General features: G+C 41.6%; 1 protein-coding gene across 6 annotated transcripts in view; it reads right to left on the bottom strand.

The window, feature by feature from the left end:
* Positions 1-20,870, bottom strand: part of LOC147335849 (RNA-binding protein with multiple splicing-like) — a 38,034-nt gene that overhangs the window by 4,757 nt on the left and 12,407 nt on the right. For 2 of the 6 annotated variants that reach the window (XM_086282779.1, XM_086282769.1), the window contains exons 2-7: positions 19,008-19,085; positions 18,245-18,283; positions 15,753-15,815; positions 12,460-12,610; positions 9,265-9,392; positions 5,605-5,674 (exon numbers count right to left, since the gene is read on the bottom strand). In XM_086282779.1, the coding sequence (XP_086138905.1) occupies positions 5,612-5,674; positions 9,265-9,392; positions 12,460-12,610; positions 15,753-15,815; positions 18,245-18,283; positions 19,008-19,085 (522 nt within the window). In that variant the 3' untranslated portion in view covers positions 5,605-5,611. The remainder of the gene's footprint in view (positions 1-5,604; positions 5,675-9,264; positions 9,393-12,459; positions 12,611-15,752; positions 15,816-18,244; positions 18,284-19,007; positions 19,086-20,870) is intronic. The other 4 variants (XR_015127144.1, XR_015127146.1, XR_015127143.1 and 1 more) reach the window with 3 other exon arrangements.

Below are 20,870 nucleotides of genomic sequence, written 5' to 3'. Positions count from 1 at the left end.
GCCCATTGTCCAGCAGTTTTGTCAGGACGTGTATTACACAGTTTTATTTGTGAACTATTATTGTAATATCATGTCCATTCAGAAGTCTTTCAAGCTCAAAGTTTTGCATTGTCACAGGATGTCTGCCTGACATGATCTTCCACAAACCCCCAACCTCCACACTTCAAAGAGAAAGGTCAACCATGCAAGCTCCCACACCAGATGGATCACCAAAAATAGGAATTTGAGTTTGGGGGGACTCGGTGGAACAATAAACAATTACTAATCCAAATATGACCTTAAGAGAAAGAAGGAGCTGGATAGACTGTTCAGAGAACAGTGCGTTTTTGAAGGGGGATGGCTGGCCTAGCTAATGCCCCATTGCGTGTTCAATCAGGGATGAGGCAATCGATGCGTTATACAGCCGCTTGGCTAAACTGATGCGACGCATACTTCCAGAGCACCCTGTTTGTTCTGGCTGAGACACCAAGGTTAAAGATTGGGTTGATCATTGAACATGTCTGTGCGGATTAGGGAAAGGTTTAGTGATTTGTCGGCTTAATGTGTTACATCCAATAACTCGGCCTGGGCGCATGATGTGAGATAAGTAAACAAGCAGTTCTGAGTGTGGGAGGTGACTCGGTTTCTCGTGAATGTGTGGGTTGTTTCCTTTTTTTTCCAAAATTTTCAACCAGGTTTCGTGTCGCAAATGTTCGTCCCGGTGTTATCACTGACACGGTGCTGCAAATGAAGAAGAGAGGACCTTTTTGTTCTTTCTTTTTATGTCTGTAAAATTTCTCTTTCAACATGTCTTTGTAAACTTTGGGTTTCAGATGAAAAAAACCTCCCAAAAATGTCCCTCGGATTCCTAATCTGCCTTTAAAGGGGTCAAAAAAATCTACAGTTTACAAAATGAACTCAGGCTTGATGTCAGTTTTTGTGAAAAAATGATGAAAAAGCAACAGCAACAACAAAAAACTGTAAAATATATCTAATATCGAGCTAAAACTTCAAACACACCCCTGTGGTCCTTTAAGATCTCTACCTGCGCAGCGTGGCCATGAAAAAGATCGCCGTCTGAAACCCCTTTAATCCGGGGAAAAGCCTTTAGGCCCTGGCTGTGTTTCTCACATACCAGCAATAACTGCTGGAGCTGGGTGGTGATGAATGCAGCTGCTGACATGTATCCAGCTCCTACAAGCTGGTGCCACAGTGCAGCTACACTGTACTATACACTGTGTGTGTTTGTGTGTGTGCATGTGTGCATCTGTCAGCAGGGGGTGGAAGAATAAAGTCCCACTTCCTTATTAGAAAGGGCCCCAGCTGGCCCTCAGCTCTCCTCCAGTGGGAGTTAGTGCAACATTGTGCAGGAACCATGGGTTTTGTCAGGCTATTGGCCAAAAAATCTCCTGAAGGCAGGCAGCCAGGCTGCATACACACGCACATTTGTCTCTTTCAGGGTCACACACAGGCATGCATGATAGGGGTTTTACACCCCCCTACACTTCCTCACCATGTCTTGTCAGATGGAAAATCCGGATTACCTTTCCCTCCAGTTCACTGGGCATTAATGTCCACTATTAGGTTGTCTTTGGAACCTAAGACTAGAGCACGAATGTCAAATATAGTTCAGGTTCTCAAACAGCCAGACGACTGACCAGACAAAGCCTCCTGGGGGGATCACAAGAACAAAAACTTAAAGCCTCTAATAAAAACCAGTAGCTGCTTAAACTTGCATGAGGTGCTGTAAATAAAGTTGTTGTTTTGTTAAACAGCACTTTCCTAGAGAGGCAGGAAGCCAGGTGATTGGGACAACTCATTACCAGTCACGCCTGAATGCTACCTCACTTCCAGCTGTTCACACATGCACATTCAGGCCTGCAGTTACGCTTCCTAAGTCGCATACTCAGACAGTGAGTGGTCTCCGTTCGTCGACAAGTAGCGACCGACCACAGGCCTCTCTGAACCGCAGAGCTGCGGGCTTTTGTGAGCGTGCATCTCTCAAGTTTACCCAGTTAGCTTTAGCAACAAATTCACAAATCTTGTCCTTTCTGCTGTTTTTGTAAAGACAATATCAGACAGATTGCACAACAGTGGTGCAACACAGACGCCTTCTTTCCCTAACCTCTGTTCAAGTTTATTCTTGTAGTCATGCAGCTAAAAATATTTCACAAGTATTCTGCCCAGCAGATTACATTGCACAAATCAGTTATACCCTCATCACAGCCAGCTTCGAGACATCGAGTGCAAGTCGACTGCATTTATTTGAAATGCGACGAAGGCCTAAAGACACTTGTATGGATTAACTGTTTGTTTGCTAAGATGCAAAATGTCAGGGGCAGCCTTCAGTAGTAAGGTTAACTCAACAAGGCAGACACTGAGCTACATAAGTGTCATTCAGTTTTACTATGGCAACATGGTTACTGGGGAGATGTGTTTTAGAGCATCAGTAATATCCCTGCAGCTCTACTTTGAACACAAGTAGCACATGTGTAACATAAGCTACTCTTAATAGATTTATTTATGAGACTGCTTTTGTCCACTGTAAAACCATCTCTTCTATCATTTTAATTAATACTGTAGCTTGCATTATGCTGCAATACACCTGTATATAATATATATTCTTGCTTCCCCACCTATGGTTTAGGATTGTGTTTAGGAAAGCTTGTCTTTCTAGAAACCAGATTGAGGATCGAGGGAAAGAAACCTTTAGAGGTCCCACGTAAAAATTTGTGTTTAGTGATTCTAGGAGGATGTTAAAGTGTTTATTTAGAAGCATTCAGGCAATATTGGAAGCAATATAATTGGAGTGAAAGAAACAAAAACAAATCCCCTTAAAGCCGAGGCAAGTAAATCAAAAAAGTATCGGCGTGAATAGATGCAAGTAAGCGTGAGCTGTCTTCTGTAATGTTGATGAACCGAAGCTTTTCTTTTGTTTGCATACCGTGTGTGCTCGTCTGTCTGAAGCTTTATGTTTGAACATGTAGTAATGCTGCACACTGCATAATTTGTGTGCTCCTGCACCAGTCACCTGTAATTATAACAATATTCTGACTGGATGTCTCGGCTGCACTTTGCCCTCCACCGTGAGCCGGATGTGGGGTCGTTGTTGTTTCACTCAGGGCCTAATATCCACTGGGGCAGCCTGACCAGCCAAACGACTTCCTTCTGGTTTGATAGAGAAGTAATTATTTCCTCCAAGCCCCTCCCTCCTTCCTCTTTTGTACACCCCACCCACCCCCCACCCACCGCAGGCAGAGAAGGAGTCATAGAAACATCCAAATTACTCAAATGGCTCGTTTTCCTCACACAGCATGTTTACATGTCAAGAAACGGACATGTAAGCTATGATGTAGGCTTCGAAGGAGGTGATGGAGGAGTAGCACCAATCAACAGCTTGATGAATGTTAGGCTCCACACTAGCACCTCCACCACCACCCACCCACTCCCTGCTGACTCCCTGTGGGGTTGGGGCAACATGTTTCTTCCTGTCCTGAGACTGAAGGGAGGGTACTGGTGACAGTGCGACTGGCGCCACATGCACACACACAGAGTCAGAGCCAACAGAGATACACAGACTAGCAGGGGATTTGTTTTGCTTTGTGGTTTTGTTTTTCTGCAAGCACAACAGCGTTCAGTTTGTCTGAACCCCCAAGCAAAGCGCACGTGCTGCATTGCTCATGCGTGGTTATAGCTGACTCATGTACTTATCAAAGCACTTATTAGAAGCCATCGGCCCTGTGTACCGTCTGCCGCTCCACTAAAATTAAGTCATCTGTAATTTATTTGAAATAAAGATCCCACACTGATCAGTTTCTAATAAAGATTCATAAAAACGGCCCTTCCAGCAGTACCCAGGTACCTCAGTGGTTCTGGGTGAATATTTCCCATTTACGACCTTTTGGATCACGTCCTCCGTCTCCCTCGGCCCCATCTTTTTTATGCTTCTCCACTGTGCACTTTGTCAGAATGCAGAAATGCCAAAAACAGGGTTTTAAATTAAAAAATGTATTTCATCCTGCCAGGGTTTGACAAAATGACAAACAGCACCTAATATCTGTGCTATATAACTAACAACGTTACACAACAATATTCCGTGTTTATTATAGCAATGCAAGAGCGGGTGCATAATAATAAACTTTCCCTCACACACAAGTATAATAAATATCAGCCGTCTTTCCGCTAGGCAGGTCTAATTTCCTCTGATCCTCCATAGAAAAACGACTGAGCACATGTAATCATATCTTAGAACTATTTCACTGCAGAAACCTGATGCTTGTCCTGAAATTGTAAAAAAATTGATCCTCATTAACTAAGGATGAAACACAAACAAAATCCAACTGTGTGGCTGCTTCAAAGACAGAGACCAGTTCAACTCAATTCAGTGTTATTTATGTAGTGCCAAATCAAGGTGCTTTATATTTTAAGGTAAAGATACTACTGATGCAGAGAAAACAGAGAACTCCAACAATCATATGACCACCTATGAACAAGCACTTTGGTAACAGTGGGAAGGATAAACTCCTTTATAACAGGAAGAAGTCTCCAGCAGAACCTGGCTCAGGGAGGTGCAGCCATCTGCAGTGACCAGGGGAAGAAAAAAAAGATTTCTTCCTGCTAAAAAAAAGAGTTTTTCATCTCCACTGTCACCAAAGCGCTTCCTCGTAGGGGTTGTCTGATTTTTGGGATTTCCTTTATATTATTGTAGGGGCTTTACTTTAAAGTTTTAAAGGATTCGTCTGTCAATGCATTTTAAGGTTTTCAGAGCTTTATTCCCACTGTGAATGGACAACTTTGAAATAGCTTAGAAAAAATAGCTTAGCAGCTTTGGTCGAGACAATTTGAGCACTTGACTTTACTTTTCAAATTAACGGTTTAAATCTTGTAAATTTTCTTCTGAACTTTGGCTGGAGTAGCGCTGATGTAAAAAGCAGCACAGAACAGAAATAGCCAGGTTAAATGTCTCAAAACTGTAGTGCGAGTAGTGAAAGAACTGAGTGACTTTCCCTGCAGCTGTGTTGCCTTTCAAAGCAGCTAGCATTAGCATTTTAGTCATATTTGCAAACCTCTTCTCGGTCTGATTTATTAAACGTTGGCATTGGCACTCATTGTATATTCTGTTTGACTTGCTGCTTTTGATGCCTGAGATCAACCATAACATCAATGGGAAAAGTCGACCCTCTGTACCTTGTGACCAGAGTGGGGAAAATAATGGAGTTCCCCTTTAGATCGCACCTTTCATCTCCTATGATCATGTGTGAGGAGCGTGTGTGGTTTCATCGAACCACAGGCTGTACTTTTGTTAGCAATTAGTATATATGTTTTTGACGTCTACTAGAGGAAACGTGACTAATTAGCCGGTTAGTTTGGCAGTTAGCAGGATGGACGTTTTGTGAGGTTTGAGGGCCAAAAGAGGTAAACACGCGTGAAGTAACACCCCGTGATATTCCTGGAATGTGTTTAAGATAACTCTACTCCTGTTTATGCAAAGTGTCATAACATTTACAAAAGAGGTTTCACACCAGAGTATGTACACTTCTTTGACGCAGCAGGGCAGGGAGCTATGTGTGCGTACGAGTGTGTGAGTGTGTGTTTGTGTGTGTGCATGTGTGTGCTGTTACTCACACATACTTCAGCAGAACTGCCTGGACTTCCATCCCTGAGGAGTTCCATCTGCAGGCGGGAGCCAACGAATCTAAACACACATAATCACATATTAACATAAAACTGTGGAGCCTAAAAGGTGAGCTCATGTTAACAGAAAGTAGATTGACCATCTCGCAACATCACACGGCAACGATCACTTTGCACGTGTCAGAATGTGTGCGTGAAGGGCGGCTCAGTCGTGGCCGCAGAGGAGACTGCTCGCCCTCTGTTTCTTTTGAGAGACAAGAGGGAGATCATAGTATTTAAAATTATACAAATACAGATCGTCTCAAAAGTGAGATCTGCAGGGAAGAGGCAGAGGGTCAGTCAGTGTGGGGTCGTTGGGGTCAGTCAACTGGCCTGACATGAATATACGACTCGATGTGTGCCATCTCAGGTAAGCAGATGCACACAAAAAAGATGCATTTAAATGAGTATTCGCAGTTTCTGTCGCTCTCTGCAAGCTGGTTCTGCCAAAGGTTTCTTCCTGTTAAAAGGGAGTTTTTCCTTCCCACTGTTGCCAAGTGCTTGCTCAAAGGGAGTCAGCCGATTGTTGTGGTTTTCTCTGTTTTATTGTGTTTACAATATAAAGTGCCTTGGAGTGACTGTTGTTGTGATTTGGCACTATATAAATAATACTGAATTGAATTGAATAAAAAAAAGTGATGCAGCTAAAAGTGGCTAATGCTGCCAGCTGGGAGCAGAAGCTACACTGCTGTAGCTCAAGATCAGTCTCAGTGAATGTGTGTGAAGTTTTTTTGTACTTTTGTTTGATGCCTCAGTTTTAAAATTGTTTGAATAGAGTATCTCCCTCTGTGTTTAAAAAGTATTACAATGGCTCGTTCTTACTCATAATATCCTACTCATTGTTATTTTCGTCTAGCGTCTTTACTGTTGTGGTTATTGATTATCTCCACTCATTACACTCATATTTCAGCTGTAATTTACTTGCAATTAAAACATTTAATTAATTGACATAAGTAGTTTTCTTTATTTATTTTCGAAATCTCATTAAACATCACAATAATAAGATTAAAGAGAATTCTTTTGGCTAGATGTGATTTCTGATAGCCACATATTGTTTTTCCTTAAACAGCAGCCAGGGTAAGGCAGCAGAATTAGCAGTCTGATGGTTTGCATGTACAGAGTAGTCTGAGAGATGATGTCCCAGCCTGAATTATAGCCTCAGTTCGCCACTGAGTCTGACGTCCTCAGGGCGGGACCTCTTCCATTAATTTAATACACTTTGGCTTCGTTCCTACTACTCTGTTAGTGAGCAGAACACGTAGCATGATGCTCTAAAGGAGGACAACCTCAGCCAGAACATCCACAGTAAAACACTGACACTGTGTTCTTCCACTCGTCAGATCTCTTCCACTATATTGTACAAACGTGATTAACTTCGTGACATTTGATTTGGGTCTTTTGAAAAAAGTGCAGGACATATAGAATTTTCCCCATTTCATTTCTCTTTTTAAAAATCAAGCAGTAGCTAGCTACTTGCACTAGCCAGTGGTAACATTAAGGCAACCATGAAGGACTAGCATAGGAAATAGATTTGGACTGGAGTGACTGGATCCCGTTGGGCAAAGGGTAGAGAGCTCTGCAGTGATGGCACAGCTTTAGCCCTCATTGCTTAAATGGTTTGGAATAAACTGACTCACTAAAATCAAAAACATCTTTCTTGTCGTACTTATTATTTTTCCAGTTTTCCCGTTTAGCTCAAGGTCGGTATCTGCGGTAGTGATCACGGTATTACTAATGTGCACAAGTTTGACCGCTCTAAACATCAGTAACTATGAAAACATGGCAATATGTAGGCTGGTAATTAGTTAACTAATTATTTTGGTGTATTATTATTGTGGGCTTCACAGAAATGCGCACTGCTGTCTGTCCCTCTGGTCCATTTAAAGGGCCAGTTTCTTCAAAATGACCAAAGCTGGCAGGCTTCAAAGAATACATACATCATTCCCATCCAGAGCACAGGCACTGTTTTACTGCTTCACCACGAGAAAATGGAAATATACTAACTATTATAACATAACATGAATTGATTTTCTCGTCCGTCCTCGTTTTTTCAGTTATCAGCTGCCACTGGTGTGAATATACTCGATGCATGTGGGAAAATGCCAGCTAGGCAGATTCTTGCATTCATTTCAAATGCTGACATCATCTGAGCTTCAGCTAGTGTTTTCGCCCGGAGGCCTTTATACTTAAATAACCTTAGTATCTATATTATAAGTGGAAATGCTCAATTTTCCCTCGAGCAGAGAAAAGCAACACCACATGACTGTATAACACATTGAGTTTGAAACACTGCAAAGTGAGCAGTGAGAGCTTGCATTCAAAACCGTACATACTGTATGCGTGGCATTAAGACTGCATGAGGGCCTGCCTGCATCAAACGCTCTTCATGAGAAGAATTTCAAGAGATCGATAATGAACTTTAACATGAACTCACAGCAGAGCTGCGCAGATTAGAAGACCTCAATAAACTGGATCATGGCTGGTTGGAAAAGAAGGATTTGCTATAATTAATGAGGTAGATGGAGGTAAAATGATCCAAACCCTTTGTACAGCTGCAGATTTTAGCTGTGCAGATTAAGCAGCTACAAGATCTGAAAACTGTGTCCTGTGATGCCATTTTTAACATTATCTTGGTGTTGAATTCTTTATTTCATACTACCTGGTGGTGCAATGGTATCACTGTCATCTCATTGCAAGAAGGTGTCTAATTTGAAGCCAGCTGTGACCTCTCTGTGTGGAGTTTGCATGTACTTTCTGTGTGGAGGTTGTCACACAGTCCAAAGACTTACACAGTGGGTTAAGTGGTGATTCTAAATTATATGTGGATGTAAATGTATCCATGCATGGATACATTCAGGATTTTAGTCTAAAATAAAAAGCAAAACAGGACAAATCAGTTTCAGTTTGAGGAATTTATTTTTTACTGATTTAAAAAAGTATCATTTGGAATTTGTGGAAGAGTTATTTTTCCTGCTTGGACCTCCTAAAACTCAGCCCAAACCACAGGCTCCATTATGTGACATGCAGTTTGAGAGTGAGGTGAACAGCTAAGTTTACTTCGATTTCTGGAAGGTGCTGGGATCGGGTAACAGCTCCGCTGAGAAGGGTTGGTGAAAATGGACTGACAATTCAATTATTTATAAACTCACTAATTTCAGCACCAATGTAACAATTAAATTATACCAAAATTCTGCCTTCACTGTGCTACTGGTGCAGCAGATGAACATGACTGATCAGTATCAGCGGCAATAGTTATATATATGTTTGCACTTGAAAGTGTTTCAATAAAAGTCAACATGAAAACCTGCAGCCAAAGAAAATGTGTATTTAGATGCTTTTATAGAGAAGCAGCTTGTTTACACTGATGAAACTGAGTGATGCTGGGTATACATTTCCTTGTCTGTAAGGAAAATAACTCCCCAGCCCCAAAAATAGATAGACATTTGATTTAAACATGACTGTGTTTAACAGTGACAATGGGTCATGTGTGCTCTGAGGTGCACCTGTGGGATGAAGCAGAGAGTGATAACAGGGCTGACGGCAGCAGGTCTTTGTGAGGTGGGCTAGGTGACTGAGGCGGCGGTGGCGGTGGGGGAGGGGAGGTGGGTTTACCTGAGCGTGGAGCGAGGAGGGGTAGGTGAAAGCGGGTGGAAGGGCCGGCGACAGCTCCGCCGGGTACAGCGGGTATGAGGCCCACACGTCTGGGCTGCTGGGATAGAGAGCAGGCACTGTGAGCTCATCTGTGGAAAGAAGAAGAGGAGGAGTGGAGTGAGGAGAGTGGCAAGTGGATGGGTGGGGTGGCTAGAGAGACAGGGTGGAGGTGGCGGTGATGGTGGTGATTGTGAAGGTGGGTGCTGGGGGAATGTCAGTTGTCTGAAGTCGCTTCCTCTTGTTTAAACCAGAGACTGGGAGACAGACAGAGATACTCAAAAAAAGGGTTTTTTTAGAGGTAGGAGTAAAACTTCTGAAATTTGAGTTCATTTAGATAAGTTTTAAAATAACTACCCAAATAAAACTAGCCCAAATGCCGTTCTACACAACAGACCTTCTTCACAGTGGGTACTTTGATGTAATATGGTTGGTAAATACTGTTACAATAATCGTAACTGCAATCACATTACATATATCTACAATATTGTATGTTAAAGGCTGCTGTTAAAGGCTACATAAAGCTTTTGTGTTTAAGCATCATTCAGGCATCGAATAACCTCAAAATACATGAGAATAATAGTTTACTTTTTTGTTCATGATCTAATTATGATGAGGTGGTCAGGCTTTTCACAAAATGATTTTATTTTCTCTTTTTGATTAATACCTCCTGAAGAAACACAGGTGTTACTACTCACTGTAATTAAGGCTGCGTACATAAACAGAACAATGCCCTCATTACTGACATTAGTAACATCTGTGTTTATTTCATGTCAATACAGCCGAGAAAGATTTATTTTCTAAACTTGCAGCTTAACTACTGTCACGAGACAGAGACTGTCTACATAACTTTGAGTGTTTTTGTGGTTTGCTTCAGGCTGGAGTAAGAATGATCCATTCATTTTTCCGTAATAGAAAAAATGTTTCTCTCGTCAAAGCTAACGTTAGCTTTGAGGAAAGCTAAAAGCTAACAGCAATTAGCTGTTAGCTTTACTACCTACATGTCTAACCCAGCATTGCTTAAAATGCTCAAGGCTATCAGAGGCAGCTAGAAAACCCAATACTATCAGCCACCACTAAACTTCATTTACATGTTCCTACATACGAGTGTTTCCATATTATAGCAACGAGTCTGGTTCCAGTGATTGTAAAACACATCGTTAAGACGCTTGAGGCAAAAGGATAATTTACATGAGTTAAGAGGCTGCTCATCTCTGAAATATAGTTATGTTTTAGACAGAACTATGATGATCCTCTTAACTCAAGCATCGTGAACAAGCAATTAGCTAGAAAAGCTAACAGCTAATAAATACTGCATTTATTAGCTATAGCTAATTGCTACAGCTAATATTAGCTGTTCATAATAAATACAGTATTTATTTGTATTAGCTTGTTGCTGAACTTGTTGCTGAACTTGATGAAGTTTCTGCTTTATCATCCCAAGCCAACAGTACCTATGAAAGCCTTGCTTAGCTTACAACATTATTGTGAACGTAGCCTTAGCTTCCCATATGGAAAAGAAACAGAAAAAACTTATAAAAGACTTGCATCAGATGTGGCCTACCTACTTGAATCATATAAGGCTTATATGATTTACTAATGAAAAGTGGCCACTTTCATATATTTTTTAGTACCGGTAAGTATCCAAAAAATACAAGTTTCATTTATATAATTTTTCTGGGGATCTTATATCTGTTTTCACTCTTGTATGCTTTTTATACAAGTTTCACACAAGACAGATACAAACGTTATAAGATTTATATATATCTTTTCCATATGGGTTACACTGTTTGATTATGAAATTTTAACCCAGAGATTTTTAGCCTTAGTATTTAGAAAAATGTCTTTACTATAAATCATCATGTAAATATTTAAAATGCCTTTTACAGAACCAGTATGGTCTAAAGATGTTTCTTTTAACCAATGCAGTGAACTAATATTAGCTTCATTAGCTTCATATATAGATAGTTGGACCTGCCATCGCTTTAGCCAGGAAAACTGATGTCCATCAGCCACTAATGTTATTATCTAGTCGCTTCTGAAATGCAGGACCTTTAGTTTCACAAATTAAAAATTTCAAGGGGAAATTTTATTAATTCAAAATGCACATGTATTATGCAAAAACCTTGACAGTATCTGAGAACGGTCATTGACACTACATGATTAGATTTCATACTTTAGGAGAGGTTGAGAGGAAACAATGTCAGACATCACGATTTACTTGCTAAATCAAGTGCAAAGTGACTGTGAAAAACGAGCATCGGTGCATGAGTTAGGAGACGGTGCTGAGTCGTACAGAGCGGGTGAGCATTTAAAAATGCAGGGAAAAAAACACAGCAGCTCATTGGATAATTAGCAGATAATCTCGAGGAGCATTCCCTGTGCTCTCCATGTCTCCTGGTAACCATTTATCCAAGCATGATCACAAAGATGGCTGGTTTAAACATCTCTTATCAGGAAATGACAGCAATTTCTCTCCTAGTGATTACGTCACGGTTTCCTTAATCGTTTCCTTCCATTTTCCTCCGGGGCCTCATGCACACACCCTTTCCCCGGCTATAAAAAAATAAAACGATCTAAGATAAAAGCAGCTTGGTCATACAGGAAGAATGTACTACCACAGCTGGCCTATGTTTAAACTATCAATAGCTGATTCTTTCAAAATCCTTAACTCTTGGAAAAATATTTAACCACAAGAAAAAAGAAAAAAAAAAAGGTGGAAAGTCGCATTAGCAAATTATTATACACACATTGTACTTGAAGACCTTGAGTCCAAGTTATTAGAGTAAACGGTTAAAGCTGAAACATGCTCTGTTAATGAATCACTAGTCTAACATCATCAGTTAACACATCACAACGACAAACAGCATTACACGCCCGCACAAAATTAACGTTTCACAGAGGGACAAATACGTAAATGTTTAATTTAGGGGCAAACAAAACAGCATTCAATGAAAGAGACCTGCAGCAGACTCAACAGTCTCCTTTTCATGCACATTTACAACAACAGCACAGAAAAGCACCTCGATTACAAAATAATATCCTAAAAGGAAACAGCTGTCCAGTCCAGTACAGCCAGAGGAAGTAGCAATGCAGACGGACAATATGTAAAAGTAAGACAAACTCAGCGACAGGCGGGTAAACAGTCGGCGTACTCACATGGGTCTCTGCTTATGAACTGTGGCCCGGGGCTCTGCTGGGAAGGAGGGGGGTTGGGAGTGCCAACCAGCTTGTTTTTGGCCATCTTGGTGTTGGCCTTGGCGAACTCCAGCCGCAGAGTCTGGGGAATCTCTGGGTCAAATCGTACCCCCTGAGATTAATGAGACAGATATGTTAGCGCAAATATTGTTTAGTGGAAAGCTTTTAGGACAGGTGAGTCAGAACTGAGGGAGCACACTGACAGGGGTAATGCATATGGACAAGTCTTTAAAAAGGAAATATGAAGCATTTTAGCCGTGAGATTGTATCCATGTCTTAGCACTGAAAGCAGGTGTCATGAGTCATTCATCCCCAACCCCCGGGCCACGGACCGGTCCACGAGTCGTTTGGTACCGCGTCGCATAAGTTGAGTCTCCGGTGTGAAATTTATGGTTTTCAGGGTTTTTATCGTTAACTCTGTTTCCCTGGGTGTTGTAGTTGTGTGTCTTATTTTGAAAGAAATATTTACACGTTATCAAAGCGACCAGAGCGCATTAAGGGGCAGAGAGGAGGATGTTACTCTCAATGTTTTTGGCGTATTTCAGGAGGACGCTGCTAATAAAGTTACACAATTACACAGTGAATTCGCGTTTATTATTATATTTATAAAATACCAAAGTTTTTGTCTTGGCAGTATAATTTTATTCTGTTGTATTTATTCACGACACCTCAAAGGCCGCTCCGTGAAAATACTGTCTGACTACTGTCTGACATTAAACTGGTCCGTGGCGCAGAAAAGATCGGGGACTGCTGCATTAATCAAAATCTGAGTTCTGCCATATCTGATATTCAGGGGTGCTTGAATTATGTTTTCATTATTATATGCAGTTGTGTTGAGGAATAATATTTCCTCAACACAACTGCATATAATCAGATTTATTGTTGTGATTAAATCAAGTTCATTTTCACAGCTACTATAACTTCTACATGCATGTTGTTGAATAGTAGACAGGTTGTTGTGGCACAGACAGAATACTGGAACCATGGATATTTCAGTTCTTGCATTTGGTTTCAACTTATCTTAAATTTCGACCGTTTACATATTTAAAATGTTTTTTTCCTCACATACTGCTCCCAGTCGAAATATAAGCACAGACAAGCTGTTTATAACGTTCTTATCTGTCTTTTGCTTTCCTGGAAGGTTTAGTGAAGTGAAATTAGCGCATGATCAGCATATGATGACGCTTTATGATGTTAAAAATGCAACAGCTAATACCTTGGTTTGGCAACCGTGCATTAAAGAGGCTGACCAAATAAATAAGTCCGCTCATCAGTGAAGCGATGATGTTATAAATAATAGGGAGCGACTGACAGACGTGCCGCCTTGTGCCTTTAAGTAGTGACGAAGCAGACTAATTTAGCCCACAGAACTTATTAGATAACGCGTACAGTTTCCATTGCTGCACTTCCTGTCTTGTTATCTGTTGTTTAGCTTGATCTGGAATTGTCACTTTGTACAGTACAATTTACTGCTGAAATCTTGGCGTGACGAGAGCGTTTTCATTTGTTTAGCCTTTGAAGCTGCTTATTCTGAGCGACACATGCAATGGTAAATCAGAACTTGATGACACAAACCTGGCTGGCGCATGATGTCATTTACAACACAAGCAGACAAGCCACAAGGCCCTCACTCTGTTCCCCACTGAATGCAGTGTAATTTAATACCATGACATCAAATACCCTGACATACGTCAGGCATCACCGCTTAGAGTGAGCCAAACATTTTGGCGAATTCTTGAGATGCCACTGCTCACGACAGGCCAAAGGAAAAAGCTGCCCTGCCATCAGATCTTCATCAAACATCTCCACATATGGGGATTAAAAAAACAACAGGAATGTGGCATCGTCAAAGTTGCTATTCATTTACTCCGCTTGGACACATTTTTACCAGGAACTATAAACGCCCTGAAATTAACCTCATTTGATTGCCTGTAAACGATACAGAAAAGCACGAAGGTCAGATCAGCGGAGGAGAAAAGCAGCCAGGAGTGCAAGTTCTCGGCAGCAAACGAGAACTTGCACTCATCCCTGCAGGCTCGGGCGAAGCAAGGCTGAAACAAGCGAGGGATGACTCTTCTCATGAAGGGGAGGGAATTAACTGGGATTGCCTCGGCTCAGCGCACTCGCGGCTTCTGCCAGTAGAGGCTGCAGAGGTGTAATAAGCTACATGGCAATAATGAGGCCCGAGCACACCTCTGCTTGAAATGTGTTGGAATATCTACCTCGAAATGTCTTTTTATAGCACCTTCTCCATGTAGAGCTTTGATTCTGACTGTTGGAGGTAATTCAGTTTTTTGTTTTCGAGGCTCACAGCTTGGAGGGAATATAAGAGAGCTACTATGATAGGAAACAAATCCCCAAATTCTCCCACAGTTTTCTGCGCCTTGCCCATATTTCAATATGCAGATGGATGTTTGCAGAATCTGGCTTATCTCCATATGACCCCCCGGGACGTAGCCTTCCCTGAAAAACAAGAGCAGCGTTGAATTCTCAGCCCCACTGAGCCCTTCTACGGAAACAGTCTCGCTGTTGTTGGCTCATAATAAGATGATAATTTTTATCCTTTGTTCAACTCTCTGCTCTACTTTTGACGAGCACCGATATCTCGACATCTGAGAAAGCTGACACACCGCTCGCGCTGTCACGGTCCCACTTAAGAGGAGGGCCGTTAAAGTGATCCGCTGCCTTGATAAAGACATCAACAAAAACTTAAGAGGCAATCGGAGGAGGGCGGTGCATGGTGAAGACAAAAACAACAATGGAAAAACAAAGGTGTAGGAGACAGGCGGCGTTCATTACCGTCCGTCTACACTTTGTTTCAAGAGAGTCGAATAAAAAACGCGTGAGAAGATGAGCTCTGTTTTGTGTTAGAGTCTGCCTCATCAAGGCTTTCTACTGAGCCACATTCTGAAATACGAGAGATTAAAATTAAACCCTAGATCAATATCTTCTATTTTTATGTGGAAGAACAGCTAATTTTCTTCTGACCTTGCAGGATCTCTCGCAGAGCTTAAAGTAAAAAAAAAAAAGACTTTATTTACTCAAACAGAAACATTCAGACACACGCTATTTTAGAGCAGCTGTGATATATTTGCCTTCGCTGCTTCACTTTTCAGCTTTTTCCTCATGTGATAGAAAACGCTTTTCCCCCGCTTTCAAATACATTTGCACTAAAGGCAGTAAAAAAAAAAAAGATGAGATTTCATGAGAAACACTAGAGCTGAGCTGGAGCACAACGAGGGCATGACACTTACGTTCAAGGCATTCTTAGCAGCCTCCGCCTCTGATCGACTGTCAAAACTGACAAACCCCACTGGCTGGGGAGACAAGGAGACAGAACAAAAGAAAGAAACATGGTTTAAGGCAGAAAACTGAGTCGGCATTTCTGTCTGAGTGACAAAGACATGTTTTTATATATATATATATATATATTTTAACATCTTAGCATACCCCACCCCCTACCTCTCTGCCTCCCTCTCCCTCTCTCCTGTTTATAAAACCATTGCGACAGAGCGGGGAGGGGGAGGCGGAGGGCGATTGGAGGCTGGACGCACTTTCATTGTAGAGTTCATCATTCGGCTCCCCTTTGCCCAAATACGGGCAATGCAGGAGTGAGAACAAGCATGTAAGAGTTTAGTGTGAGACAGGCAGAGAAGGGAGTAAAAGCTGAAAAAGGAGAAGAAGATAGAAAGGGGGGGGGGGGGAATTTCAAGGGTTAAAGGTGAAAATGAAAGCAAGTGGGGCAACGGGTAGAAAAAGTTGGGGGGTTTTTTCTTAAAGACCTCCTCAAACAGGCCTGTCACTGCAGCATTTTCTCATTCGCATCTGTTTCACCCACACTTGTTTTATATTCCAGCGACATCGCTTCAAAGCCAGTAGTAAAGGTGAGGAGAAATAAAACAGGAAAAAAAACACACACTCACAGGGGTGTAGGTGCGGCTGCAGGATTTCTGACTGCAGATATGAACAGAAAATACATATTTTTGTCTTGTATGTGGATGGGGACGTTGGGAGAAGGTGGTGGTGGGGGAGAGATTGCAGAAAACTCTAAACATGTTATTCCCATGGGGTCACACTGCTGCGTGTGATCTGGAAAAGCAGTCTAGGGTTATGGGAATTCTGAAGAAGTGCAGTGGAGGAGGAGGAGGAGGATGTGGAGGAAAAGAAAACCCCCGAAAAGTAACACAAAAAGAAAAGAAAGACTAAGTGAAGACGTCAGGAGGAGGAAGCATAACAGGAATATAAATAGAAAGGCTCTGAGATCAGGCTTTTGCTATATATGGACATGGCTGGGAGTTCTTGGACTGGAAGAGAGAGACGGAGATCGATTGATTTGCGTGGCCATTGTCATTAACATTAACAAGGAGGAGAGCTGCTCCAAACAAACCCTGAGGAAATGGGGGGCAGCACTTTGTCTTAACATAAGCATCAGTTCACAGCAGTTCTCTCGCTGAAGATGCCACTTAGGCTGGAGAAACATCGCTCCGAGTCACAGTTTAATCACAAAGGTAAAACAGGTTGTGAATTCCATCATAGTCTAAAAGCCAAATATTCTCCAGGGGCTGAAAATTAAGCTAGTGCAGTTTCTCTAGTGACCACTTGAGGCTGCCAACAAAAGCGAGTCAATCCCCATAGACTCTCATGTTAAAATGTCCTACTAAACAGCATTAAATAGCATCTTACAGCAAGCTGTTCAAGTCTCGGTTCATAGTTTCTTCCTTCATAACAACTATATCATACATGATGTTTTTAATAATTGATCCGTCTCGATAGGGTAAGGCTGAAACTCAGGGGAGAGGCTGCTTCGACTGGCAGGTGTCCCAAAACAGGTAGCTGCAGCTTGGCTAACTTAGGTGGAACTATCTGACAAACAACACAGTCTGCTGTGAACAACACCAAAACAACAAAAGTATCGAGCCACACCTTTTAATCTTTGAATTCGGCCACTTTCAGGCCCACTGCCACACGTGTATAAACCTTGACTCTAAGAAAATAACTGGCAACAAAATCACCAAACAAGTGAGAAGAACCGTTAATGCTAAATTAGACTTCAATCATAGATACATACATTAGAATGAGTTTTTCTGAATGCACGCAATAGCAGTGAAACAAAAAGAGAGAGCCTAAAGCTTTCCTTTGTACTTGGTTTCAGGAATAGTTTTAAGGTATTACACTCAGCAAGTTCAACCCAAATCGCTTTAAACCCTTCTAATGAGCATGTCATGTCTTTATGAGAAACAGTGTAAAGTGGCAACAAGTAAGCTGACATGAAGCTAAATTGCTCCACTCTGGACGTGGACACCTGCCAGCTGGGCTCATTTTCAGTCCCGCAACCCTGGAGGCAAAACTCAACCATCAGTGCTGCTCTTGTCAAAACGCTCACTTTGACACCTCGAAACTCTTTCCCCGTCTCTCTTCCTCGTCCTCACACAGCCCACCAGTCGACTCGCTGTAACTACAAGCACTACATCCGACTGCCAAAGGCAAGTTGGTGCAACACTTTTCCCCTCCTATCGTTCTCCCTCCCCCCGGAAACCTTTGTTATTTGTTATTTTCTTTTCTATTAAAGGCACTTCCTGCTAATCCTTCTTTCTCAACAAGCTAAACACACAAAGAGAGAAGAAAAAGATGCAAAGGTGTCGATGAGCAAGAAGTAATGTGGACAGTAACAGTGTGACCAGAGACTGACCGGCTTCATTCAGGAGTTTCTTTGAACACAACACAGATCCAAGACTTGTTAGCATACCTGTTTAGAAGTGAGCTTTATCAAGGAGCCTTCATAGCCCTGAAAAAAACAGAAAACAAAATGTCTGAAATACACATAACAAAGCAAAAATTCAACTTTAGTGGCTAAAAAGCTGCAAAACACGCAGGCTGCTTACACTTACAAAAGCTTTTTTGCTAAATTACTCAAAAATGTTGGCATGTTTGGGTCACGGAGGACTAAGCTTGGCAGTTTCACAGGTCACGGCGCTCTTATGAAGACCATATGGACTAGATTGTTGTGTCTTACCTGATTAAGCAAGATTTACTGCTTTCAACACTCGTGATGCAAACCATTTACTCAGAGCACATACCATGAACATTGCTTAAGTGAGCGATTAGATGCATTAATCACTTAAACAGCGCTGCTGCTGCTGCTGCTGCTGCTGCACCATTAAGGCGCGTTAGTCTTGGTCGATAGTTCAAAAAGCTTGCAACATCTACATGTATTCACCTGAACTAAACTCTGGGGGTCTGTGTTCTTGCAACAAAGTTGGAGCTTCTGAGGTGAAGCAAACAGCTTTGTTTTTGTTTCGCAGGCATTGAGCCATTTTTCCATGAGACATAAGCTTCTCATGGATCAAGATGTGATTGAACGTCGGCTTTAAGAACACAGACACTTGAACCTCGCGGGAGAGTTTCCATTGCCGTTTATTTCATCACCATTAATGGAGGTCCCATTGACTGCTGGAAAGTAAGCTGCTAAGAATAGCAGCAGGCCATCCATTTAAAACATACAAACATACCTTAAATGGTCTGAAGAGGAGATAGAGCTCCCGCGGTTTAATATCCAGTGGTAGCCCACTGACAAATAGTGTTCGGACCTGAGGAAGACACAAGAGAGACAAAGATCATGTATTTTTCATTAACCTCCACCAGTTATAAATAGCTACATTGCCTTTCTGACAATAACAGATGAGGTTAGGAGGAAAAAGAACAATGAGCATGAGTTAAACAGTTACCGAGGCTGGCTTTACACTGAAAGATAAACTTTTTAAATCCAGATACGGGTATCTTTCAGCTCTGCAAACACACTAAGACACACAGTGCGTTCTACAGTAAGAGCATTGTGTTCTCCTGTGTAATCTACAACCTGCTGTGTTTTATGGTAACCCTCCCTCGCAGCTCTAGCCTCTGTTTTACATTTGAACTTTTCAACTTGAAACTTGAGCTGGCATTGCTGGGGAATTATAATGTAAATGTTAGCTACAACAGACTAAATGGAAATGTAATTGTTGTGGTCCACAGCCCATAGTCAGAGAAGGTGCAAAACCCTCAGGGTGCAAAATAAGAATAACTACAAAAGTGCTTTCAGGGAAGGACGGGGTTCTTATGTTATTACATGCGATGATGATGAGGAGGAAATGCACGCAGCGTGATCGCTGGAGGTGTGCTGAAGGTAAAACTTTTTAAAGCTTTTCATTTCAAGTGTGGAATCTCTAGTGTTTTTTAGGGGTTTTTTAGAGGATACAAAGTGCATAAACCCCCTAAGTGTCAAACCTTAGATGATAAAAAATAGTTAGGTGACGTCAAAGAAAGAGATACCAGACATGCTTGAGTGGGGGTTAACTCACCTGCACAGAGACTAGCAATAAATCTGGAAGTTACACAAGAAGTTTGGTACTGCTGTCAGATCTGTATAATATATGTAAAGCAAACCTAAGCAGCAAGTTAGCTTAGCTTAGCATTAAGACTAGAAACACAGAGTACAACCTACTATGTGTTTGTCTGCAGATTAGGTTATTAATACTTCTGAAGCCGCTATATTGATCTCGTTTCTTCTAAATGCTTTGCATGGCTTGACTCTTGTTCAGTTTGTAAGCATGCTAAAACATACCAACGAGTCCAATATTGATTTCCTTGCATTCCTTTCACAAGTTAAATGTTTAGTATGATAAGGTGAGCACCTCACCAAGGCCTCAGTCACACAGGCCTTTGCTCGCTGACAGAACATTTAACTAAACAATACTTCGTAGAGATTTCCTTCCTTTCAAGATTCATGAATAATTAATACCATCCTGGTTTGGCAAAACAATAACAGGAGTTACCTTAAGTTAATTAGTCAGGCTCGCTATACATATCAATTATCCCTGACATGGAAACAGTATTGATCGAATGGTTGGGTGACAGATGCATTTGTTCCACATTATTGTTCAAAATAATATTTCTAGTGACCCAGAAGGGGTGTAAAAGCACAAATCCTTCAGTTATGCAATCGGCAACCTGGCTACCAGATCTAAAAAACAGATGAATACAGCAGTAGCCCTGTAACACACATTAGCCCCAGCCGCAACATTTATGAAACGCAGAGCAACACTATAGGATGCAGATGCTGGGATGCCCCACCACAGCCCGTGAACGCAGATCCCGTTACACTCTGGAAGCAGCAAAACAGTGAAAGTTCTGTTAGTTGCATGTAATTGTAGACACATCTGCCCTTAATGAAGGGTCAGTCCAGGAGATGTTACACATCTGTCTCCTATTAATGCAACAGCTGTACTTTTGCTTTTAACCTCCATCAAGCTTTACAAAACAACAAGCAAACAAGAGAAAGAACTCCCTATTCTAATAAAATGTTACAAAATTAACTGGCTCATACGGGGAATAAT

This window comes from Aulonocara sp. 'chitande type north' Nkhata Bay, linkage group LG3, assembly GCF_057382095.1.
Source record: "Aulonocara sp. 'chitande type north' Nkhata Bay isolate Kocher_YH1m ecotype deep benthic linkage group LG3, A_spYH_male_GT1.1, whole genome shotgun sequence".
In the NCBI taxonomy this organism is placed as follows: domain Eukaryota; kingdom Metazoa; phylum Chordata; class Actinopteri; order Cichliformes; family Cichlidae; genus Aulonocara; species Aulonocara sp. 'chitande type north' Nkhata Bay.
This window is presented reverse-complemented; position numbering and strand designations above follow the sequence as displayed.